Source organism: Rattus norvegicus, chromosome 16, assembly GCF_036323735.1.
Source record: "Rattus norvegicus strain BN/NHsdMcwi chromosome 16, GRCr8, whole genome shotgun sequence".
Classification (NCBI taxonomy): domain Eukaryota; kingdom Metazoa; phylum Chordata; class Mammalia; order Rodentia; family Muridae; genus Rattus; species Rattus norvegicus.
The window spans coordinates 10,847,442-10,874,627 of NC_086034.1; the positions used below are offsets into that span (position 1 = coordinate 10,847,442).

Here is a 27,186-nt window from a genome sequence, read left to right on the forward strand (position 1 = left end):
GCATGGAATACAATACACACAGATCTTGGTCATCTCATGAACTTAGGCAAAAATATATCTCGTCACTTCCAAGCATTCTCTAGTCCTATTTTACACTCAGAATACACACAACAATTACAACATTCACCTTTCTTATGGCTCACATGTGTATGGATTGGGAATATAAATATCCCTTTTCTCCTCATGGACTCAACAAAGTTTCTGTAAGACTGACCCATGTCAGTCTTTTTGGCTATCAGTATTACAGCTTTTCTTCCTTTTGTCTTTGGCTTTTTGGAGTAGTATTACAATTTACAAATAATTCTCAACCTGTTTATGGACTCTGACTAGATCTATCCTTGAAATTTAGGGCTATTATGAATAGGACAATATGAATTTCCCATGTCTCAGGCGGAGTTGGGTTTTCCTTTTTCTTGACTAGATACAAAGTGGTGGTCCTGCAGGACCATGGGGTAGGTATGTCATACAGAGGGCCTGTCTGGTCTTGTGCTCTTCCACACCCCCACCAACACCACGTAACTAGTTTAAGTTCCGATTCCTAGACATCCCAACCAACCTTAGCGTTGCCGGCTTTGAAATCATAGCCAATTTTTAACTCTTTGACTAACAGTCAACCCTGTGGGTGTGAAAACCTACCTCACTAATTGTTGTAAGTTGGTAACTACTGATGTTAAGTAGTTTTTCATGTGCTCACTGGGTAGTCATACATCTTCTTCAGAAGGGGGAGCTCAAATGTTTTGTTAAATTTTATTAGGCTTTTCATCTTTTCATTGCTGATTTATATGAGTTTTTAATGTATTCTGGATATACGTCCTCAATTAACAGTAAGTGCTACAAATATAATTCTTAGAGGGTGACTGGCCCATTCATTTTCTTAATGGTGTCTTTTGAGAAGTAGAAATTTTTAATTTTGATAAAAATGCTATATATTATATTTTTTGCTTTCTTATGGTTAATCCTTGTATCTTGCCTAAAAACTGTTGAATGATCTAACAGTCAACATTTCTCCTAGAAGCTTTAATACTTAGTATTATGTTTCATCTAAGTATATGTCTTTATTTGAAATGAGGTAATTATCCACATTTACTTATTATCTATACTATGTTTGCTTAAATTTGCATCATTTGCTAAAATTATATTGCTATGCCAATTCATAAATGAGAGCCTTGATTGATAATCAGAGGCAATACACACGTTGGTCTGTTTCTTGGTTCTCTATATCCCCTGGTTATCAGTCTGTTTCAATACCATTACAAAAGTGATCACTATAGTTTTACAGGAATTCTATAAATTAGGAGCATGAGGCTTTCATTTTCTTTTCAACCTTTCAATTTCTCATATAAAATTGTTTGTGAGCCTCTGAAGTCTTCATTTCCATTTAAGTATTAGAATTGTCTTGTCAATTTCATCAAGAAATTTGCTGAGATTTGGATGGACATAACATACATGGAGCAACTGGGTGAAAATATATCTCCTTATAACACTGAGTCTTGGCTGTGATCTGCTCTGAAAAAACAAAATCAACCAAATTTTACTTCATTGTTTTTCACTGTTGTTCCTATTTTGATTTCATGTTTTCTGAAAATCTTTTTTGTTTACTTTATGTCTGACTTTCACTGTAGATCATTGATTTTGTACATGTGTTCTTTGCCGTTGTAAGCATTAGATCTACTCATTTCACTCTGAGCACCATTTTCACTACATCTTTAAACGTTTTATATACTGCTTTTTAATTCTCATTCGGTTCAAAATGTGAAGTGTCTTTAGGTAACAATACTGTACTGAGCATTTAAAAAGAACTAGAAGAAAGGATCTAGAAAATTCTATCATGAGTATTTGAGATGATAAGCATAATTTACTAGATTTAAACATTATGTAGTATGGACAGGCATGATACCCCATTCCATGTATATGCTGCTTTTATGTATCAGTTAAAGTTTCAAAATGAAAATAAAATGTTAATCATTTTTCGAACGAAAAATGCGACTTCATACTACATTTTACGTCCAAGTGTCCCTATTGAATTCCAGTAGACAGAAACCAGTGGTCGTGGTTTAGTTTTGACAAGGGCGCCCAGCACAGATTTTGATCCTTAGCGAGCAAGGTTGGAGAACTGCTATGATAGTTTTCTCACGCACACACACACACTTTCCAGTTCAAATGGCTCTGTGCTTTTCCGTTTTGTAGAGAAAAGTATGAGAGTGCGCGGAAAGACTGTCAAGCAGGAAATTAAACATACGGAAAGATAATGGAACTCAGAGGGGCAGAAAAGGAAGCTGAACTCGGTGTGAACAATGCCCATTTGTATTTCTACTAAGTGTACAGTGTCCTTGTAGGAGAATGATGGGGATATTTTCCCCGTTGGCATCTAAATCCCTCTCTGTGATGTAGGGCTTCACCCTGCCGAGTTCTAGAGGCCTAGGCAGCTAAAGGTTCCTGAACCCTCTTTTCTCACCTTTAACCTTGGAGGTGGTGTACTCCACCCATGTGCACAGAGCCATCCCCAGTCTGTGGCACTGGTAAAAATAAGTGATTTTGATAGGAAAGTATACAGCCTATATGCTTACATTGTATACATAATATCTAACAATTAAAAAAAATGCTAGGGCCAGTGAGAAGACTCAGTAAATAAAATCATGTGGCATGTAAGCTTGATTAGCCAAGGTAAATCTTTGTAGACTAGGAGAAGGAGAGACAACACACACACACACACACACACACACACACACACACACACACACACACACACACATATATATATATTAAAATATTTTTGAAAAGTTAATTTAAGAAGCCAGAAAATAAAGTAAGCAGAATAAGCCTAATTAAATCCCCTTTTTACAGTAATCTAAATATGAATCTAAGAATTATTTTATTTAAATTTAATCTTTTGTAAATTTGTACCAAATGTTTACATACTTATTATGTTCTAAAATGTGTCTTATCTTTACTTTTACAAAGTTCAGTCATTAGTGCCTAACTAACAATTTGTTAAAGAGATATAAGGCAATTTACCTAAACATACCCTTGGTTGTCATTTGGATAAATTCAACTTTTTTTACACATGTAAATGTTATTATAATGAACATTTTTATGCTTAATTTTTTCTTCCAGTTACACTTATTTCTGTAGGTTGAATTTCCAAAGGTAAAGTCATAGTATACAAAAAAGTGTGAATGTTTAAAAACTCTTAGCAAAATAATGTTGAGTGTTATGAAAAGCAGAGGTTGAGCAAATCAGATAGACACTTATTTAAGAGTATTTTTAAAAATTCAAAACTGGGTAAGTCCTCTCACATTTGCCCAGTCAGCACTAGGAAGGTTGAAGCAACAGAATTTGTGAGTCCCAGGCCAGTCTGGGCTGCATACTGAGACCCTGTCTCAAAATAATAAAAACCAATCAAACAAGCAAAAATAAATAAATAAATAAAAACAAAAACAAAAACAAACAAAAAACAAGCATCCCCCTAAGAAATTCAGATATCCTTATCTCCTCCCTATTAAATCCTAATGATTTAATTTTTAGGGTAAATATTCTTTTAATTTTATTACATTTTCTCCCCCCCACGCCCCGAGTGTGTGTGTGTGTGTGTGTGTGTGTGTGTGTGTGTGTGTCGCGCACCTGCCACAGAACTCATGTAAAGGTCAGAGGACAACTTATAGGAGTCCATTGTGTCCTTCAACCACGTTTGTCCTAGGGAATGAAACTCAGACCATCAGCTATGGCAGCATTGCCTTTGTCCCCAGGGTCTTATCACTGTCATTTTAAGAAACTGGAAATTTTGCCTTTGTGTATATTCATATGTATGCATGTATTCCTGTGTTTTCCTTATTTTATTCATTATACTTGGAAGTCCGTTGTTGCTAGGACCATTTTCTCTTGATTTAGTAATTGCCATCATAAACTGTGATGGGGAGAGTAGAAGCAATTTAGTGGGATCATGGTTAGAGGTCTACAGTTGTTCAGTAATGGAAAATGATACGTGTGATTCACGCACAAGCCTGTCTTAGGTAGGCCTCCTATTGCTGTGACAAAACATCAGGACAAAAGCAACTTGGGGACAAAAGGCTTCATTTCATCTTATGCCTCCAGGAAGGGGACCATCCCCGAGGGAAGTCGGAGCAGGAACTCTTGCAGAGCAGGAACTTGGAGGCAGGAAGTGGTGCCGAGGCCAAGAAGAGAGCTGTTCTAGCTTTCTCCTTATGGACTTCACAGCCTTCTTTCTTAGCCAAGGAGTGGCACTGCCTACTATGGACAGGACCCTCCCACATGATCATCCATCACTGCACAGAGTTGCCTATAGGCCAATCTGATGGAGGCATTTTTTTTTCAATTAAGAGATTAGGATCCCTACTTCCCAGATAACTCTTAGTGTCAAATTAAACATTCAAAACCAGCTAGCACAAAGCCCCTTTCCAGCACACATTACTGGAGCACTGTTTGAAGGATTTGGTATTTTGTTAATATATTTACGAGTTGATTCATTTGCTAGTGCTGAAATGAGTTAATATATAAAAGTGGGCATGATGGATTCAGTCTAACACTCAGTCTGTGTAAGATCAAAGAGAAGGTGTAGGTTTGATTTGGGAAATTGTATTGTTGTTTCCTTCCTATTTTAGCCAGAGGCTTGGTCCTTTCCTTGGGTCCCCAGACCATGTTTGGACTAATCCTCTCTGACTGTGAAGGTGTAGAGACCACAAGAAATGGAATGGGTATCATAGGACTTCCCGACCAACTGAGGCAGTAACTCATCCAGGCAAAAACTCAGTTCTTTTTCCAGACCCAAGTCCTCATCCTGAGACTCTTCCCAAAGGGAGATGACACTGTAGTCAGAACAACGCCTTGGCTTTTGCCTGCCACTCATACAAATTCTTGCAATGAGAGTTCCGGTGATTCCCTCCCTTCAAATCATAATCTTGTAGGCTGTGGTATACAGGCTTTGTTTGTTTGTTTGTTTGTTTGTTTGTTTTGTCTATCAGACTGACTGCTGGCTGTCTCTCTAACATTAGTGGGAGCCTTCTCCCCAACCCTTCTGCCTCTCCTGCTCACTGCACTGTATATCCTAGAGCACAGCCTCACAGAATATTATCCACTCAGTGCCCCATCTGGCTTTAGCCCTCAGGACTTAGCTTCTCTACAGTGAGGCCCCCTTTTATACTGTTGTCTGTCTCCAGGAACAACCTAAGGAAATAGCAGAGGAAATTTTGAAATTCCTGCTGCTTTTAAGAAGCAAACAAAATAAATAATGTTCAGTGACTTAGAAGCGGAAATTCGTAGGTGCAGTCATAAACATTTCTGTCTCAAGCCTGAATGAGCAGGATTGCTGGGGATTTGTAAATAAGGGTGGCATGGAAGGCTGAGATGGTCAAGAACGGCCAGAGTCCTCTGCCCTGGACCCAGTGGAGCATGCACTGTCTCTCTGGAATGCTTCAACACACAACTGTCTCATTCGGCCCCTGTATGACCCCTTATTGCTTAATTCTGTTTGATGGTGATTGGTATGGGATAATACAGTCCAAAGACCAAGGAGAGCCCCCTCCAAGCCTCCCTTATTAAATTACTTTGCTTTGGGTTTTGAGCATTGCCAAGCAAATCTCGTTATGAATTCTTCAATTACTTTCTTTTGCAATTTTTATAATTTGGTAGGGTAAGCTCAAACCAATATCCATGCCATCATGCTCACTTTGATTATTTTCAAACTCCTCATTAGAGAGAGTAGGAGGATGTTGACTCCCCTGAAATCTGATTTTATTTTACAGATTTCCTCTGCCCTGTAATTTGCATTGTCCCCAAGCCTGATACGCTTCACCTTAGTGCTGGCTGTAAATGTGGGCAGCGTCCATTCTATTTGTTCCACTGAATATTATTGCTTTGGGTTTTATGACTTAAGTTTTTTGCATTTTGAAGGGAATTGTTTTGTTATTTGATTACATGAAAATCTAGAAGCAATTGCTGATGAAAACAATCGTGATTTATTGTATCGGCCAACTCATCGGCCATTTTTGCTAGGCTCATTTTTATTTGCATTTTTCTTGCCTTAATGTTGTTTGTCCAAGAGCAAAAAGAGAAAGAGAGGACAATAATACTTCCAAAGAAATGGGTGTGCGTGGCATTGGGCTGATATACATAATCTTCACAGAGGGATGGGGGTGCAATTGCTGTGGTCACATTTTGTAAATACACAATGCTAACCTAAGTAGAATTTCACTTATCAATAGAATTATCAAACTCTTCCCCTCATTCTATATCTCTTTAATATCACTATCAACAGTAATGTATCTCAGTAGAAATAGTGATTCTACCTACACAATGGGTAGATTTGATAAAGAGTTCATGATTCTTTAGTTTTTTTTTTTTTTTTTTTTTTTTTTGGTTCTTTTTTTCGGAGCTGGGGACCGAACCCAGGGCCTTGTGCTTCCTAGGTAAGCGCTCTACCACTGAGCTAAATCCCCAGCCCCGATTCTTTAGTTTTAAACATTGTAGATGTATTATGATTTGCTGTGGCCCTATATTTTAAAATTGTAGTGTGTGCCTATGTGTGCATGTGCGTGTGCATGTGTGTGTGCATGTGCATGCATGAGGGGGAGAAGCAGAGAAATAGAGTAGATCAATACAAAGGAGAGGGTCAGTAACTTCAATATTCAAATAAGTAGGAGCAGTGGGAACAATAGGAGATCTGAGAAGCTGCCATGTTGATATCAGAGAAAGAAGCAGAGATAGACAGTTGTCTGCTTAACAGAAACCTTTACCAGTGTAACTGGGTATCCTCACAAGGCAAAGGACTGAGACCTACTACATGATGTCCACGTGCCAGACCTCAGTCACATAGGGAAGTGGTGAAGAGGACACTCTAAAACAGGGTACAGACGCTACATCCTTGGGTTGTATGCAGAGTCTCTATCTGGTTAGTTCAGGCTTCTACCTATGTCCCTTAGCCAGATAGTTATCTAGGTGGTGAATTTTCCCCATTCCCCTCCTTGGCAAAGCTCTGGCTCTTCCACATAGAGCCTAGACCTTGTTCAACTGTTAAGAGTAAGAGTCTGTTTGGATCTTTTTTAGTTAGCTTTGACCTATTTTGCAGCTCCTTGGTGTGTTTAAAGGGTATAGTGCAAGCTATGTCAATCAAGGCTGACATTTTAGCAAAGGCCATAAAGAAATTCTTAGCCACAAGTGGGCTTGGAGGATAAGGCTCTTGGATGTAAACCCCAGGCAGGGTCACCCTGTCCATTAAGGACACTTTGTAATATCAATTGCAAGCACATGAGGTTTTATTGCCTCTCCTTACAGCATCGTCAGAGTCCACAGTTCCTGGAGAAACAGTAGGGAGAGGTTTCTTCTGATGGCCAAGCTACTCTGGCCTCGGGGTGTAGTTCTCAGATCTCATCAGAAATGAACCTCAATGAAGTCAAATGCTCAGTTTCAGTAACAGGATACAAGGGAGAGAAAGTGATAATTGAATCAATACCAACTAAGCTTGGGATTCACATCTATCTTTTGCCAGTTATAAGATCTTGGGCAGGTTAATGAACTCTTGAACAAAATAATGAATAACTTGTCTTTCTAGAATGATCATGAAGTTTATGGGTAGTGTGGAGGGCATGTGGGCTCTGAGCCAGGTCTGATGCATCAGAGATCGGGAGGAGGTAAGGTGGAAGGCAATCTGTGTTTTTCCTACTCTCCAGGGGACTCTCATGTCCTCGTGGATTCGAGTATATCTCTTTGAAATGGTAGTATGTTCTGATTGCTGCATTAATACTTGGTTTATGAGTCTTTTGAGACTGATTCATGGATGTTCAGCATGCCCATTGATGCTGTCTGTATAGGTTGAATGCTGGAACTCTCGCAAAAACTTAAGTATAGAGCAGGGTGAAGGATACCTCTGGAGGGCATATGGGATATGACCAGCCCACGCTATCAAGACCCAAAGTGTCTCAAATTTATCTGACACCAACTGTATGCTAGACACTATGCAATGGAAATGATGATATGTATGGTCCAGGAATTTAGTCATAATTTCCCTGCCTCTGTCTCTCCCTTCCTCTCTCTGTGTATGTGTGTTGTATATATATATATATATATATGTATATATATATATGTATATATATATACATATATATATATCATGTATGGAACATGAATTTTTTATAGTACCATCACAAAACATTATGACATGTTGCTTATGGGTGTACCATCTATGTTTTCTGCGTTTACATATTCTCATGAGTGTTTCATTTCTGCAGAATAGTACTATTTATTTTGCATTCTTCTTATTCTCAGAAAATTGTGCACATCATTATACAATTCAATTTTCAAATTGTTTCTATTTTTCAGAATATAATAAAATGACATAATTTTTCTCTCCCTTTCCTCACTCCAAGCCATCTCATAGACCCCCTCCTTGCTCTCTTTCAAATTCATGGCCGTGTTTTTCATTAATTGTTACTACATTCATATTTGTATATATATTTCTAAAAATGATCTCTTCCGTTTGTTTGTTACTCCTATGTTTGTTTTCAGGTCTGCCCATTGCTATTGGATAACCAATTGCTATGCTGTTCCCAGGGGGAAGACTATTTCTCCTGCTCTTCGCATTCCTTTGTTGTTTATAGTTCTTCATGTATGTTTGAGGCTTCATGAACTTTTCTCCACTCATTTGGCATGTCTATTGTTGTTGTCCTTGTTCAGCTCATGTTTATGACAATTTATAAATACAGCTTCTGACATTACTAGGAGACACAATATCACAGCAAACTCCTTGATCTTCTGGAACATACAATCTTTCTGCCCCTCTTCTGCAATGTTCCCTTCTTAGCCTTAAGAGTTGTTTTGTAGATGTAACCATTGAGACTGGCTTTATCACTGCATTTTGATTGGTTATGGTTTTTCTCTAAAGGCCTCCATCTATTGAAAAGAGACATTTCCCCGATGAGGGATAAGGACTATTTTTGCTGTGAGTCTAAGAACAAATATTTAGAGTACAGTTAGGGATTCTGCTGGTTTATTAAAGTGGTGGTGATAGGTTCACTCCCAAAATCCTTGACTTCATTAGCTGTGGGTGCTTGACTAGGTTTTCCTGTCCCAGTCATGATATCTTCTTGTCGAGTGTATTTTAAGTCCAGTTAGAGAGCTGTTGCTTACCACCAAGTTATGAGTGCCACTATTTCAGGATGGTGGTTGCTTTCTTCCTTTGGAAGCTTGCATTGTACCTTCTGCTATTATAAAATTAGTCCCTACAGAGGAGTCTTTCAGGTCAGTTCCAGCTCAGTGGCCTCTGGGCCCCATCTTAAAAACGGGGACTTAACTTTTGCCTTTGGAGGGCAACCAGGAACTGCAGTGGCTTTCAATGTTTGTAGAGTTCCTTAACCAGTGCTGACCAATAACTCAGAAAAGGGTTTCCTTGCCTGCTGTTGAGGTTTTTGTTAGATAGTTTTTTGTTCTTGAAAGCCCAGATGAGAAAATGTCATTTAGTCTACATACGTATACTGGTACACACAGTTACATGAATCCTCCCTGCTTCTGTATGTATTGTCCTCTCCCCTTTCTAATTAGTTTTCCTCCTCAATTATTCCCATTTCCCTGATCAGACCACTCACATCCTGCTATTTCCCTTTCCATTGCTCCACACACCCCTCACACAGCAACAGTCACTCTTTATTTTTCCTAGTTTCTGCAGGGACTCCAGGATATATACTCACATCTAAAGATTTGAAGTTAGGAGCTTTCAAACAGAGAAAACACATGCACTATTGAAATTTTGGTGTCCAGGTGACTTCACTGAACTTGAAATAGTTGCTTCTGTTTATTTGAAAAGTTTGTGATTCATTTTTCTTTATAGCTAAATAGGATTCTATTATATCTATATCTATATCTATATATCTATATCTATATCTATATCTATATCTATATCTATATCTATATCTATATCTATATCTATATCTATATCTATATCCATCCATCCATCCATCCATCCATCCATCCATCTATCTATCTATCTATCTATCTATCTATCTATCTATCTATCTATCTATCTATCTACCTATCCATCCATCTATCTATCTATCTATCTATCTATCTATCTATCTATCTATCTATCTATCTATCTATCTGCATTTTCCTTATTTATCAGTTGAAGGACATTTAGGGTGTTTCCCAGGGCAGCAGTGAACATGGTTGCATAAGTACTTCTGGGATAGTATGTGGAGTCTTTTGATGTATGCCAAGACATAGTCTTGCTGGGTCACATGCCAAGTTTATTTTGAGCATTTGCAGAATTCTTCATGTTGGTTAGCATACTGGCTACAGTGCTTCGAAGTCTCACCAACAGTCAATCAAGGACCCCATTTCTCCCATTCCTCTGCAGAATTCATTGTTTTGTTGCTCTTGGGCATTCTGGCTGGAGTAAGATAAAAATCTTAAACTTGTTTTTGATTCAAATTTCCACAATTGCTCGGGATGATGAACATTGTTTGAGATATTTCTTAGCCATTTTTCCTTCTTTTGAGAATTTTCTTTTCAGGTCTCATTCCATTTTTTGAATGTGTCAGTTTTGTTTTTGAATTATTTGCATATTCTAACTATTCATCCTCTGTCAGATATACAGAGCTGGTAAAGATTCTCTCCCATTCTTCCTCTTTGCGTCGCTGATGGTTTCTTTAGCTGTGTAGGAGAATTTTAGTTTTATGAAGACTCGCTTGTCAACTGTTGGCTATAATCCTTGGGCAAATGGAGTAGCATTCAGACAATACTAGTCTCCATGTATATCACATAGGCACTGCCTAGGTTTTCTTCTAGTAGTTTTAGTGTTTCAGGTTTCAGGGTTAAGTCTTTGATCCATTTGGAGTTGTTTTATGTATAAAGTATTAGATATATGTCTAATTTCATTCTTGTGCATGTGGACATATAGTTTTCCCAGCGCCATTTGTTGGAAATGCTTCATTTTCTCTAGTTTATATTTTTGTCATCTTTGTCAAATAGTAAGTGCTCATATTAAGTGTACTCGTGTTCAGATCTTTGGTTTTATTCCATTGGTCTACACATCTGTTTTAGTGCCAGTACTAGATTGTTTCTATCCCTAGGACTCTCTAGTATATCTTAAGATCTAGACTGGTAATCCTTCCAGATTTGTTCTCTTGGCTCGAGGATGATTTGCCTATTCAGGGTGTAGTTCTGTCTGAATTTTTGTATTGTATTTTCTGTTTCTGTGAAGATTGTGGTACAGATTTTCATTGGGATTGGTTTGGACCTGTTGGTAGCTGTTGGTAAAAATCATTTTTGCAACATTAATTCTATGAATCAATGAGCATAGACTATGTTTCCATTTCCCTGAGTCTTTTTCCCTTTCTTCAATGGTTTGAAGTTTTCATTGGTAGAGTTTCTTCACTTGGTTCGTTGCATTTATTCCTGGAGACTTTGCTTTCTTTGAGGCTGTTGTGAATGGTAATTTGTCAGTAATCTCCTTCTCTACATGTTGGTAGTGTGTAGAAAATTGATTTCTGTGAGTTTACTCTGCATTCTGACACATGGCTGAATTTGTTTATCTTTTCTGGTCAAAATCCATCTGGCTCTTCTTTCTCTCCCTCTCCCCGTCTTTCTGAAGCTTGAAGGGCCTTTATAACTATTTCAGTCTCGTTTGTTATGGGTCTGTTTAAGCTGTTCGGCTGTTGACTTCTTGGTTTCATTTTGATGGTTCTGCTGAATCTAGAAAATCATCCTTTTCTTTTAGGTTTTTCTCTCAATGGAGTACAGGTTTTTAAGATATTCCTTTACTCTTTCATGATTTTTTTGGTGTGGTACTACTATGAACTATTAATGGGCTGACCTGTGCTTTTAAATTCTTTAGTACTTTTTTTTTAATGAAATTGGATACACTAGAGGTTGGGACATATGTTTAGGGTAGTACTGTCTTTTTCGTTAACTGTTTCCTTCATTAGAATGAAGCATGTCCCTGTTCATATCTGATTCCTTTAATATGGGCTTTCTCATTCTTTTAGTTGTGCCAAAGATCTCTAAGTTTAGTTTATTTTCTCAAAGACCTAGCTCTTACATTTGTTGACTCTTTGTATTTTCTATGTTGCTATTTCATTGATTTTTGTTCTGATTTTCATTATTTCTTGCCATTGAGTGTGTTTGGATTGGGTTTGTTCTTGTTTTTCTAAATTTTTTAATTGGTTCAATTGGTCATTTATTTGTGCTTTTTCTGATTTTTAAATTTAGGCTCTTTAAGCTAGCAATGTATCTCATAGGTTTCATTGTGTTGTGTTTTCGTTTTGACTTAGGAAAATTATTTCTTCCTTGTTTTATTTTTGATGCAGTCACCATTCAGGATTGAGTTGTTACATCTCCATGGGTTTATGTAGAGACTTGTTTGCTGTCAATTGTGAGTTTTATTGCATTGTGGTCAGACAGAATAGAAAGTAGTTATTTCAGTCTCTTTGAATTTGTAAAGATTTGCTTTCTGTCCTAACATGTGGTCTATTCCAGAAAAGTCCCCATTTGCTTTTGAGTAGAATATATATTCTTTGATGTGTGGGTGAAAACAGTCTAGAGCTATCTGTTAGGTCTAGTTGATATGTGATGTCAATTAATCCTCTCTTATTTTTGGCCAGGTGGACCTGTCTGTTAGAGAGAGTAGGAGGCTAAAGTCACCTACTACTACTGGGCTGATTTATGCTTTAAATGCAGTATTAGTTTTCTGGTTTTGTTTTTTTATTATTTTATTTTTGTATGACACTGGAGTTTGAAACATGTATGTTTAAGATAGATAGTAAATGTTGTGTTTTATAAAAATAAAGGTGGGGGGAGAAGAAATATGGGTGATGGATGTGTAGTTAGGTATGGGGGAAGGGAGTGCCTCTGTGAGCCCATGCTGAGGCATTTCTCCCCTCAAAGGGACCAGCCATATGACCTTTAAGTATAGAATAGGTTATTCAGGGCATGGGGAGGGGAGTTGAAGGAGTAGAGACAGAGAAAGGCAGAGAGAGAGAGAGAGAGAGAGAGAGGAAGAAGGAGGAGGAGGAGGAAGAGGAGGGGGAGGAGGAGGAGTGGGAGGAGGAGGGGGAGGGGGAGGAGAGGAGAGGAGACTAGCCATGAGCATTTTGAAAGAGGGGGAGGGGAATGGAGAAAGGGAGAGCAGGAATAAGAGGACAGAGCCAGAGCAAGAAGCAAGAGAGGGAGAGAAGGGGACAAGCAGCTCCTTTTATAGTGAGTCAGACATACCTGGCTGTTGCCAGGTAACTGTGGGGCAGAGCCTAGACAAAAATGCCAACAGTGGGGTCTTCTTGCTTAACTGTTCCCCTTATTAGAATGAAATGTCTCTCTCTATCTTCTTTGATTATTTTTAGTCTGAAGTCTATTTTTTACCTGAGGGATAAAATACTTTTATCAGATAGTAGCATAGTGACACCTGCTTGCTTCTCGGGTCCATGTGGTTGTCATATTGAGTTGTTAATTCTTTCATTCACACCCACCCTTTCACTCTAAGACAGTGCCTGTCTTTAAAAATGGAGTGTATTTCTTGTAGACAACAGCTAGGTGGGTACTGTTTCTTGGTCCATTAGTCAGACCACTTGTGTCTTTTGATTGGAGACTTGATGATATTGATATTTAAAGTTATTATAAAAACATGTGTACTAATTGCATCATTGTGTTGCCGATTTTTGCTACATTGTTGTGTTCTCAGTGGTACTTCGTGTTTTGATGCTTATGGTTTTATATTTCTTCAGAAGAGATATTATTCTCTGTATTTTCTTCAGGTTTGGTTTGTGGCTATAAATGTGTTTTTAGGTTTTTTTAGATTGTTAAAATTCTTTTCCTTCCTCAGTTATGTTTTTGCTGGTATATCAGACCAGGGTAAGTAGAATGGTCTACTTAGGACTTGTAGCGCATGGTTCCAGACTTTTGGCTTTCAGTTTTCTATTGAGAAATCAGCTGTTATTCTGATGGGTTTCCTTCAAATGTGATATGTTTTTTTCTTTTCCCTGCAGCTTTCAACACAATCTCTTTGTTCTGTATATTTAATATTTATATTATGATAAGTCATGGAAGATATCTTTTCTTGCCTTCTCTATTTGATATTCTGTGTGCTTCTTTTGTCTATATGGGTGTTTTATTGTTTTTTTCCCCTTAGTTTGGCGAAGTTTTCTTCTGTGATCTTTTTGAGAATCTGGTCTATGCCAGTGACTTGGGATTCTTCTTCCTCATCTGTGTCTATATTTCAAAGGGTTTTGTTTATTTTTTATTTTTTCATGGTGTCCCACATTTCTTGTTTTTTTTTCTGGTTTCCTTGCTTATTTTTATCTAGATCTTCTACTTTATCACTGAGTCTTGATATTTTATCTTCCACTTAATTAATTCTAGTTATAATGCTTTCTTTTGAGTTTTCTATTTGGACTATTAGCTTTTCAATTCCATCTTCATTTAAGCTTGAGTCTTCTGCAATGTTTCTATATCTTTACTGAATTCTGTTCTCCAAGCCTGGATTACCCTCCTCATTTCCATCAAGATTAAGTTGTGTTTTCTTGGACATCACCCATGTGTTTGTTCTCCTTTAAGTTATTTCTCCTTAATTTCATTGGACATTTGTTTGTTTGTTTGCTTGCTTACTATGTGTTCTTTAAATTCCTTGAATCATTTGATGAAGTTTATGTTTTTTTTTTAATTCTGTATCTAGTTCACTGAAGTAGCTCTCATTGTCAAACATGTCTACAGGCCTAGTAGGTTTTGGAGAAAAGGTACTAGTTTGATATTTTATGTTGATTGTGTTCTTGCCCCACCCCCAATGAGATATGCTCCTGTGGACTTCTTTAGTTAGTTCTATGTCTCATATGGACAAAGCTGTTTGTGGAAGAAGAGAGAGTGTAGGGGAGAGCTGGTTTTAGAGATTGGAAATACCTTGGGAAGAATGAAGTCAGGTAGACATAGGGAACTGGGGTGATGTACAGAATATGCCTCCTGGACCAGTTCTGGGATTTGGTGTAGATCTAACTGGATGGAAAATTTGATGGGGTATGGGAATGTCCTATGGTTCAGGTATAGACAGAGTTGGTCCTTGGGGAAGTATAGAGATTTGTTGCAATGCAGGCAGTTGTAGCTGCAGTAGACAAGGATGTTGGATGTTAGACCTAAGCTGCGTATGATGGGTGAGAGAAGGGACATGGAGGGTGGCTCAGGCAGAATCACTAGACTAGACCCTGGACAGAGATATGTCTGACCTTAAGGGTGGGGAGATTAGATGTAGTATGGGGAGGACCTGCATGTTGGTAGCAGGTAATGTGGTCTTGGAGGATGTCTAGAGGTTGACTGGGGCATATGCATGATAGCCAGACAAATCCAGGGCACGGTATATGGGACCTGGCTTAGTTTGTGTGGACTGGGAAGGATATGTGTATGAGGAGGGTCAGGGAGCCTCAATGGCTATACCCCTGGAGAAAAAGGTGGGAGATGTGGCTAGGTGGATAATCTGATGCAATATATCTTGACCATAATCCTTCCTGACTCTCTTCTATAACTCCTCTCAGGACCTCACACCATTATATCCTTCTCCCTGATTCTGCATGTGTTATTTATTTATTTACTGGTTTGAAACACCAGTTGTATTGCCTGTGTATACACTGGCATGGGGACTCACCAGTGGCCACAGTCCTCATGCAAAGTGACTCCTTTTCTCCAAGCAGTCATCAATTGCTAGTAGCTTCTCAGCCAGACACGGGGATTTGGGAGGTCTTCCTCAGAACCTTGCTGGAAATTTTGACTATATTGACCTTGTATAGGTCCGAGACATGTATTAACAGCTACTATGAGTTCATTTGTGCAGGAGCCGTGCCATCATTAGGAGAGCATTTCATCACACTCTTTCCCATTCTCTGACGCTTTCTATTCTTCCCTCTCCTCCTCAGAGACCTTTCTTGAGCTTTTGGTGGAGGGATGGATATATAAGTCCCATCTAGGGCAGAGTACTCCCAGTCATTTCCTCTCAGCACCTTGAACAGTAGTAAGTCCTTATTAACCCCCACCCACTGAAATAAGCTTCAGCGAGCAAGGTCGGAATCAGCACAGATCTATGAATATAAAAACACACATTTAGACGGCAATTTGGCAACACAATCATGTAGAGAAACAACATCAATGATATCTCCTAGTGCTCCTGACTTTTCTAGCCTTGGCCTTTGCCCATATTTATGAATTCCTTTTTGAGGAGCAGAGACTTGCTATTTATATACTGGTGGATGTATCTTGCCTGGTGGGTCAAAATTGTGGCAAGCAGGGTTCAGCACCTCATAAGACCATTGATATCTTTTCTTGCCCAGCAGCCTGCATAACATTTTTAACACTTTGAAAATTAGCCAGTAGGGTTAGGTCAAAATGTATATCTCTGTGTCCTGTAGCCAAAATGTGTGCTGACTTCAACCACAGATAGGGTCTTAGTGTCTAGTCAGTGTGGGCAACAAAAAACAATGGTGGTAGCTTGTACTATTTCTAATGCCTCTGGAACCTCTCTAACCAATAGCTGAGAAGAAGGGGGCCCATGCCTGGCACAGATTTTCATGTAATTACCCATTTTTACTGGGAGCAGTGGTGTTCACTAATTTGGAGTAGTTCTGCTCATACTCCTTTAAAATTTATATATATATATTGGAGCTGGGGACCGAACCCAGGGCCTTGTGCTTGCTAGGCAAGTGCTCTACCACTGAGCTAAATCCCCAACCCTTATATTATTTTTATATTCTAGTTTGCATCTAGGCGAACCCATCTAACCTTATTTTTAGATGACTCATATTTTCCCATGGAATAGCTCACGTTAGATTGTTATTTATCATGGTCTTTGGACATTTTAAAATGTTGACAAATCATTGGAAAGCAATGTATCCTCCTGTCCTCCTGAGAAACATGTTTATTGTCCAACCCACAGTTTTGATGACAGTAGACAGTTGTAGATGTTAGAGCAGGAGCCATTGATTCTTTTGAGTGAGGAGTCTTCTTTTTGCCTTTGTACAAAACCTGCATCTTCTCTTGGAATTGTGGTAAGCCTTTTCTCAGTTTCTTGGTTCTCAAGAGAAGCACAGGTGAACACAGCCTAGGATAAAATTCAGAAACAGGCATCCCTAATAACGCTTTGCTCAGACTCTCACAGTGGATGCAAAAAAGCCATCAGAACACAGCCCATTCACTGAAGGGATTTCAAGTGGCTCTCTGAGGCTTCTAGGGTTAAATTTTTGAGAAGGATGAGAGAAAGGCTATTCTTGGTGCACATCTAGGGAGAAATTTCATCTCCGACAATAGTGGATTCTCTGACTTTCAGGAACAGTTTTTTTCTAAGCCTCAAATTTCTTGACGGAAAATGGGCAGTCTGTATCATAGGATTTTATAATAACTTTGCAATAAGAGAATGAATGGGAAAGAAGTAGGCAGAGAATCTTCCTGGAATAAGATGGCTGGTGTGATTTTTCTATACCATTTCTGGTCTGTGATCTTTCTCTACTTATCACCCCAAATACAAGGCTGCAATGTTCTTCCTCTTTCTAAATCTTCTTTAAGAGAGATACAAAATTGATATTTTTGATTAATTTGCTTAAATCTCATAACTTCTCCCATCAGTCCTGGTGCTGCTGGCCTCCAGAAGACACTTAGGGAACCATTGCCTGTAACCTGGACTTGCAAGATGCTGAAGCTGAAGAAGACTTTAAAGGCTAGCTAGGCTATTCCTTTTCATAAATTGATAATGAGTCCGTAATTGGGTTGAGACTGCAACCCAGTCTAATAGTCTTTCTAATTTACCAGGTGGATGATGGAGGACAATTTCAAGTGTTATTTATCCCAGGGCAATTGTGTTTTAATCAAGACCCAAACTTGATGCTATGATGTTGGTGATGATTATGTTCACCAGGGTCACGTGTTAACATTTGTTCCAGATCCTTTAATGCATCAGGCACTTTCCGTGTTGATTTTACTTGTGACGGTTATGGGAGAGGACAGTGCCATCCTTGCCCTCCTCTTGAGACCACTAGCTCAAAGATCTCAGATGACTGGCTGTGAGTACCTAGCACAGTGTTGCTTGGTGTGTCTAAATCTTGCTACTAATACCTATGCTGTGCTTTTTAGGAGAAACTGAAGACCCTAGAACAAAAATTAATGTCTCCAAAAGAGACTACATAGTTGAAAAGGCATCCTGTTCTTTACTGAGATGCACAGTCAGTCACCTGCTCCTCTCTACCATTCATGCTCCTTACTGTCATTGGTGCTTCTCAGAACATATAGGTACAAACACTGGAAGGACAGTCACTGGCAGAAATAGTACCCCCTGACTGGCAGGAGCTTCTTTCTCTGACTGTAGCCCTGGGACATGTCCACTATTCCATCCCCTGGACTAGGGAATAGACAAGCTCAGTCTGACCATCAAGACCAAATTTCCAGGAAGCCTCCTTCTTGTATTCATAGCCATATGGACATGCCATGCACTGCTGCCCCTTTGGTTGTGAGACCTCTTTGTCTAGCTCCATCCTGTTTACTCTGGTATGAAGACAGGGCATGCCGACTTGGCACTCTCTGGATATACATGTAAACTTGTATACACTGTCATAATTCCCCATACACTAAAATGTATGCACACACAGTTCTCCCATACTGAATGTACACATTATCACACATGTGCATATATGTTCTACACACACACACACACACACACACACACACACACACACACACACACAAAGAGGAGAGAGAACGTGTGTTGCTGACTTGGCGAAGCTGATAGATGACTGGCAGGTCTCATAGGAAGCAATCAGCATTTGAGAATGTGGGTTCACTTCAGAGCTGGATGCAATGTGGTGGGGCGGAGGTGGCTTACTCTGGCACTGTGTACTTTCCACTGCATTGGACTCAAGATGTAAGATTTTGAATTTCTAAAAATTACCCTCTTGGATACGTACAATCACAAAAGAAAGGCTTGCTATACTGCACAAATATAGACAACAGAAAAAAAAATCTTGAGTGTTCTCCTATAATGGCACTACCTGGAGATGCCATTGTTAATATTTGGTACTGGATTTGACTCTTCACAAATATGGTCTTTTGCCATAATCACTGAAAAGAGATATCATCCATTGTAACAAGCTGTTTTCCACTGAATATTCTAATATTAGGCATAACTCATTTAGCAAAGCCCTAAGCATATCATATATATTAAAGTATTTAATTTTCATCAGAGCTCTGTCCATTTTGTATCTAGCAGAACCAAGGCCCAGAGGTGTTAATGAACTTATCAGCACTCACACAGCTGGCAAGCCACGCACCTGGGATCCAATCCGTGTACTTAGGCTCAGAAGCTCAGCCTAATGCCTGGCCTGGGGCTGCCTCCTTTTTTTTTCCTTTTTACCCTGGACAATTCTCTCAACATTCAATTCTTTTAAAAAGTACTACATTACCAGAAAGATATTTCATCATTTAATGATACCTGATTCTCAAGTAATGTGCATTTAGTTTCCAGTTTCTTGAAGGTTTAACAGCATTGTTCTGATTTTTTTTGTACAAACATCTTTTCAGCAAATAAGTAATTGTGTAGAATACATCTCAAAGGGGTGAACTGCTGCATATGCAGATTTGAAAAGCATGCAATTCTCTTCACCAAATTGCCATTCCAGAAATATCACGCCAGCCCACACTCCTACTAGCAAGCTGTAAAATTGTCCTTTTCTCTGCAGATGGTCTCTGGGTTTTCCTGGTGCCTCTTGTGACTTGGCACGGTGTGTAATGCAGGTATAGCAGCAGCCAGGGTTCAGGCTGTGCCTGGCAGTGCAGCTCCATTGTATGACTATGGCCATAAGAGCTAAGTCTTTAGATATGCAAAGGCCAGGCTGTGAGATAGAAAGGATGCAGATAAGGGCAGGGAGCGTGTTCCATGGATAGATAGCTAATGCAAATGAAGATACAGCAAGTGTCCAAAGAATCCCTAGGGATGGTACCCACCTGTGTCCTTCTTTCTCCTAGAATGGCAAAAGTTCCACGAAGGATCGATGTCTAAAAAGCTAGAGAAAAAACATGCATAGACACTCATATGTGAACTGCAGTCAGCTCCCTCAGGAGATTGTTCAAGGACATAGACTTACGGAATCTCTTCTACAGTCCTGGGTTCATGCAGGGGAGAGAAAGCAAAGGTGTCTTTGTAGGAATTTGGAACCCGCTTGGCCTGTCCTCATGTTTCATTTGTTTGGGATAAGACATTTTTAGAGTCCCGGTCACTTCATCTATAAAAGGGGACTGAGACTCTGCTCTTGAGGATAATTCTATGGCAAAAGATATTGGACTTGTAGGTACTGGCATCTAGCGACTTGCTCCTGGCGCTACAGATGCCCAGCTTCCCTCAGTTTCATCCCATTGCAACTGATGCTGGCAGCACCATCATTCTTACTTGTTTGGAATAGCAAATGGTTGTCCTCTCCCTTCTCTAAGCAGTTAGGATGGACTAGAAGACCATAATGAGAAGGCCGATGGCTCTGAAAGTTTGCTTCCTGGGTGAGCTGCAGGAAGGATAGAAGCAAGGAGCAATGGACAGCAATGCAATCTCTATTACCAATGTGGACAGGGGCAAGCAAGCCGGTCACCATGCTGCAGCTCACCTGTGTTTGTGTCTGTATGCTTGGCCTTCCTCAACAATGTCACTGATCATGTTATGAGAAATACTAGGAAGAACATGGTAAGGGCTTAGCCAGTCAACCCTTTGTCTGTGTTCCCATTGGCAGGCTCAGACTTTCAGGCAGTTTGGGAAGGGAGTGGACCTCAGGGAAGGAGCAGGATTCTATCTTCCACCTCTTATTGCTTGGCATTCTGATAGCTTGAGTCCCACAGGCCCTTGACTTTATTGACCTTAATGCTTGCCAAAGATACTCTGCCTCCTTTCCCTAACAACCTCATCTATGTGTTTCTCATGTGTGTGCCAATGATTGTTATTTTGTGCTAATTAATTAAGCAAGTTTGCACATAGGGAAGGAGAAGGAAACATAGTAGGCAAAATATTTAGAAGCAGGCTAAGATGGGATGAAAATATCCTTGCGACTTTCAGGGTTGTGTGCATAGTTTTTCTCCAGTCTTTGAACTGAAGCGTGTATTGCACTGATGTCATATTCATGACATCATTTACTAATTATTTCCCTGACATTGAATAGTTAAAATATTCACATTTACTTTATTTTCAACTATGAGTATTTCTCATGTTTCATAGATATACTTGGGTTACTTTTTAGGTTAAATTTCAATTTGCCAGGATAAGAGATATAAGAACTCTAAATGTCCATTATATGATGCTACATTACTTTCCAAAGTCATTTTCTCATACTAGGGACTATGAAAGACAATCTGATTTTTCAATAGTTTCACTAAAATTGGTCATTTTTAATTAACAATCATATTGTAGGCAGTCACATTATATTTCAAGGCAATCTTAACTTTGCCATTTCTCCTTTTAAAAACCAATCTACAAATCCCCTCTACAGCACTGAGAGGAAGTTTGGACTTATATCCCAGGACTCCAGACCTAATCCTAAATGGCCTTCCAGTATCTCAAGAAACTGGGGAGCTGGCTGCATATGCCACGGAAGCTTCACCTAGAGGCAAAGGCTGGAAGAACCTCACAGTGTATTGAGGGCCCTGTCTGCTGCCCAGCTTTTCAGCAGCTGAATGATACATGGAAATCAATGATTAGAAATTGAGAATACATTTAGTATTATAAATAGACAGCCAGATAAAGGTAATTCAGCCCAGTAAAAGAGTGGAAAAGTTTTTGGATTGGTTTTGTGTTAAAAACACAGCAAGAGCTGTAGTATCGCTTTGATCTCTTAGGCATTACGAAGTCATGTCGACACTCAGCTTCGAAGCAGCTCACAGCCCATCATGCCTGTTTTCAGATGCTTCCTCCTGCTGCTCATCACAGCCTTTTGATAGGATAGGGAAAGACCACACTGAGGGACACAGGCAGAAGGAAGAAAAAGCAGAAAGTGGTGAAAATAGTGAATTCAAAGATCCATGGGGACATTTAGAGTAGGGACTGTGGGACAGGACAGGGCGGTGGCTGGGCTCATCTTCTATGTGAATATGGTAGAGTTGGGAACAGGCTAAATTCCTACATCCATGAATTCTTCTCAGAGTCTGAAACATTCCTTATTGAAAGAAGGAATTGGTGTTGTGTCCTAGCATGAGAGATTTAAGAAACGGAGTCTCAGGCACGTAGGATGGAGGTGGAGGGAAAGTGATAGACATACTGTCCCAAAGAAACCAGAGACTTGACAGGACCCTGAGGCTGGACTAGATAGCTGAATCAGGGAGCAGAGTGGAAAGAAAGCCTGGCTTGGTATGTTAGTCACTTTTTACATTGCCGTGATCATAGCATCTGACACAAGCAGCTTGAGGGAGGGACATTATCTAGCCTTCAGTTTGGGGTGGGGGATACAATTCGTTCTATGTGGCGGGGTGAAATGACAGAATCTTTAAACTCATTGATGGAGTCATGTCCTGGTTACCATTCACATCACAGAGAGCCAGAAAGCGAAGAGCAAGCCAAGAGCCAGGGCCTGTGCGTAACCTTCAAAGGCTTTCTGTGGTAACTTATGGCTCCATAAAGCCTTACCTTGGAAAGGTTCCAAAGTATCCCAAAATGGTGCCACCAGCTAGGAAATAAATGTTCAAAGCATGCGCCTAGCAAGGACATCTTACATTCAAATAAAACTTTCATAGGAAAGGTGATTGTCACAGGAAGGACAGGAACTAGAGAGGAGTCCTGGTTCTTTGGAGGTTCGGGAACTTGAAACACTTGGTGTCCCCAATATGGTCAAACCCTGCTTGTATAGAAATAACACCAAATAAGAAGGTAGATTTATAATTGTTAGAATGTATGTAGAAAATTGGGTCTCCTAGGCAGTGGTGGCACATACCTTTAATCCCAGCACTCAGGAGGCAGAGGCAGAGGCAGGCAGATCTCTGAGTTAGAGGCTAGCCTGGTCTACAAAGTGAGTTTCAGGACTACACATAAAAACCCTCTCAAATGACAAACAAAAGTGCTTCCGACATTACAAGAAAGTGTATCCTAGCCTTTTTAAACAAAAGGTGGAGGTTATATACAAAGGATCAAGTAGGAGGTGACATGAAGGTGACAGAACTATGACTGTTATGAATGCCTTGACACTGATACATGTAGATGTGTGTGTGTGTGTGTGTGTGTGTGTGTGTGTGTGTGTGTGTGTTACTAGAAATCACCGACAGGTATCATTCTCAATTGTTCTCAACTTTATTTTTTTAAGAGAAAGTCTTTCACTGAGACCTGGAATTCACCAAGTGGGTTAAGAGGGCACTAGGAACTGCCTGTCTTTATTTTCCTAAGCACTAGGATTGTAGGTGCTTACAGTTGTATCCTGACTTTTTACACGAGTGCTCAGGAACTGAAGTCAGTTCCCGAACTGAACTAACTGAACTAAAATGATGTACAACAAACATTTTACTGGCTGATCCCTCTCTCTAAACATTTGAACTAGACACATTGAAGATAGCTGTGTCTCATATAGCCTTGGTGATGCACCAGAAAGATTGTGGAGATAACGTCAAGGTCCAAAATATCCTCCTTAAGGGGAAATTTTGGTACTGTAATTTACTGGGGGAGGGGCTAAGAGACATGGGCCAGAGAATTCTGGGGTACTGATGATGGCAGAAAGGTTTTAATGTTTTGTTTTTTGTTTTTGTTTGTTTTGCATTAAGAATATGTTCTATAGGATGATACAGATTCTGCCTGCCCCTTTGCAATTGGGTCCTGTCATAGCAAGTGTCTAGCCATGTTTCCTCAAGCGAACAAGAAAAACAGTGGTTAGTTTGGTCATTGTTTACAAATGGAGATGGTGTGTATTTGGGATCACCCATCTGCTCAAGAAGGCAACTTCTTACTTCTAGAGAAAATCCTTAGTGTGTAGCTTGGAGTGGAAGCAGGGGCATTGCCTGCATGGTTTTCAGATATTGTGTTCTGTGCAGCCTAGTCCAATAGGGCTGTAGATGCAGGCTTTCCCCCTGCGGCTGTGCTTGCCTATCTGTGAGTCTACACACGGCATGCTCATGGACTTGTGGCTTGAGGGACTCCAGCCACCCCTCTGAAAGACCACAGGGACTATTCTGAAGTCAGTTTCCAGTTGCTCTGAGCCAGTTTATTTCATTTTTTTCCTTTGGGAAACATCACTTGAGAAGTAGATAGAAAGCTGATCTTAATTCTTCCTTCAACATGACATGCCCTTTTGAAATCGTACAAATAACCGTGTCTGATTGTCATGTTGAATTGCAAGCATGGATGTGAAATGCTCCCTAGTCCGACTGAAGCCAAATATTAGGTCATAAGTCAACATTTTGCAGAGAAACTTGGTACTAGAGGTTGAAAATTTATATCTTTTCATGGGAAAACTTGTTTGCCAGCAGGGGAAAATTACAAAGACTGTTATCTTCCTGTGTGGAGGGAGAGAGATGTGTGTAATTTTGCAACCTGGATTAAAGTCCTTTAAGACTTCTGAGATTGGACTGACCAAGGAATGAGGCCTTGGTATTAATATTTGAATGGTGCTGCAGGTGACAGGCAGTGTGTGACACCGGTGTGTGTCATTTCTTACAAGGCTGTGTGAAAGGCTGCGAGAAGCCAGTTTCCAGTGCAGAAGGTCATATTCTGTCCACAACTATTTCTAACGGAAAGAATCTGCCACGGAAATAAGACAGCTTGGGTTATAGGGACTTTGGGTCTTGAGAATAGAAGCATCCTGCTAGGTGTGGTGTTGGATGCCTAGGCTCTCACTACTTGGGAGGTATAGGTAGGGCGATCATGCCGTAAGACCAGCCTGGCCTATATGGTAAGATCCTTTCTCAAAACCTAACCTCCCCCACCCAAAGGAAAAAAGAAGAATCCTAAGAAATAAAAGTCTGATTTTTAGCATCCATTTGCTTCCTGAAGAAGCTTAGAGGAAATGAAAAGCCAACAAAGGTAGGAACTGGAACAATGCCTTGGACAGTACCAAGAAGCCTACAGCTTGCCTACTTGGCTTAATTTTGTCTATGATGCTTCAGCCCCATTACCAAATCTACAGCCATGCTTTACAGCATCCAATGTGAGCCATCGAGGGAGGGACAACAGGGCAAGAAGAAACTGTGTTCAACAGAGAAAGGAAACTAGGCCCTCCGATACATTAAAGTGTTGTGCAGTGTTTTAAGAAAGCCAAGTGACAATGCCTCTTTGGAAGAAGAAAAGCCGTTCACATTCCTTTCGAGTGCCCAAATTTTAGTCCAATTTAGATTCACTGCTCAAGATAGAACTGGAATGTCTGTTGTGGAAGGGTTTGGGGGGGATCAGCTAGGGATGCAGTTAGATTCCCAGTGGGAGAATCTGCCACCATCCCTCTGTATGGAAGTACTGGGGCTGGAAACCTGCTCTTGCTAGAGCAAGAGGATCTGATTTAAAGCCAGCCTAGACATCACAGCAAAGTTCTGGTTCAATCCCCTCTGCCAGAAACGGAGAAATTAAAAGGTGCATGTGTGCGTGTACATTGTGCATGAGTGCATATACTTATGCTCATGTAAATGCGGTGAAAGACAAGTGGCAGAAGCCTTGCATGTTTGTAACCATCAGATCCTACTCCATAATGGGCTCTTCCTGTGCCTAGCAAACTCTGGACACGTGCTTTTACTTGGTATTCCATATTGGCGACCTAGAGGCACTGTTTATGGCAAGCAAGACTTAGCAGTCGGGAGGTTATTTATAAAAAACATCACGGTCCCCTCAGCATTTATATTTTCCCCACCCACATGGTATTATGTGCCCCCTAAAGCTCTGGTCTGTAATCTTAATCCCCAAATGTTCCTCTCTGCTCTCCCCAGGGGTGAGTGTACTAAATTGAGAAGCAGGTCAATGTCACTGTGACCTACCTCTAGCTCATTCTCTCCACCTGCTCTATGAACTATAGATGGATCTACTAGGATGAATGGTTTCAATTGGTGGTGTATTTACACATCAAAAATGCTAAGATAATTCATTGTATAGTATGAGGGGCACCACTTAGAGGAGTCCCTGCAACCCAACTATTGAGATGTTGTACTGCTTGAAACTCTGTAGCTACATAGCCATGCTGGGCTTCATGGTGATTTGGGTCTTTCAGGCAAAGAAGGGGAACTACGCCTTTCTGTGGGATGTGGCCGTGGTTGAGTATGCAGCCCTGACAGATGACGACTGCTCAGTGACTGTCATCGGCAACAGCATCAGCAGCAAGGGCTATGGGATTGCCCTGCAACATGGCAGCCCCTACAGGGACCTCTTCTCCCAGAGGTAGGCACAACAAGACAATTCCAGCAGCCTTGGCAGCTATCATCAATGCATTTACTCCTCCCATCTTCCTAAGTACTAGTTATGGACCATTATGTCTTTCTCTATATCTTTTCCTGGGCCCTGCATAGGTACTAGGATGGAAAGAAGTTCATGGTCTCTTTGTAGGAAGACAGTACTGTGGATGGAACTATGATATATGTAGATGATATCAGTGCAGGGTCAAGCAGTGTACCAGGAGTTGGATTGGCGGAAGAAGGCATCTGAAAGGACCCAGAAGGACTTTTTGATAGCTGAGACACATAGGAGTTGGTCAGATAAATGAATAAGTGGGATCTTGGGAAGCCGAACAATCTCTTTTTTTTAAGTATATTTTCAAAGTGTGAGTCATCCATGTGGAGATGCAAAGTAAGAGAGTCAGAGAAGCAAACTGTCTCCATCTGCATCACAGTGACCTGATGGGGCCTGTGGACTTTGGATCACATTTCCTGGTTGAATGAGATAAATGCTGCTATCCTCTGGGGCAAGAGATGGACCTGGCCCTTTGTTGTTAGTAGAAGCCAAGCTCTCATTTCCTTTCTTCCCCATTCTCCCCACATCAAAAGTAGGCTTCTGGGTTTCTGTGCCATCTTCTGAGAGTTAATTAGTTCTGATTTCTTCTCATTAATATTAGGGAAACACAGGAGCATTGCAGAGAAAGAGGAGGGATGGTTAAGTAGACAGGAAGTTTTCAACTGTGTTGAACTAAATGGATGTCTTTATTAGAAACCAATACAGCATGTGTACTTTGTCCTTGTGTTTCATTTCCCATGTGATCGTTGGTATGAGTTTGTCTCTTGAGTCTGCTTAGGTCTAGACTATTGGCC

The 27,186-nt window shown here is 40.1% G+C and overlaps 1 protein-coding gene across 5 annotated transcripts in view; it reads left to right on the forward strand.

The window, feature by feature from the left end:
* Nucleotides 1-27,186, forward strand: part of Grid1 (glutamate ionotropic receptor delta type subunit 1) — a 749,167-nt gene that overhangs the window by 702,424 nt on the left and 19,557 nt on the right. For all 5 annotated transcript variants that reach the window (XM_063275757.1, XM_039094853.2, NM_024378.3 and 2 more), the window contains one exon: nt 26,157-26,323. In XM_063275757.1, coding sequence (XP_063131827.1) covers nt 26,157-26,323 — 167 coding nt within the window. The remainder of the gene's footprint in view (nt 1-26,156; nt 26,324-27,186) is intronic.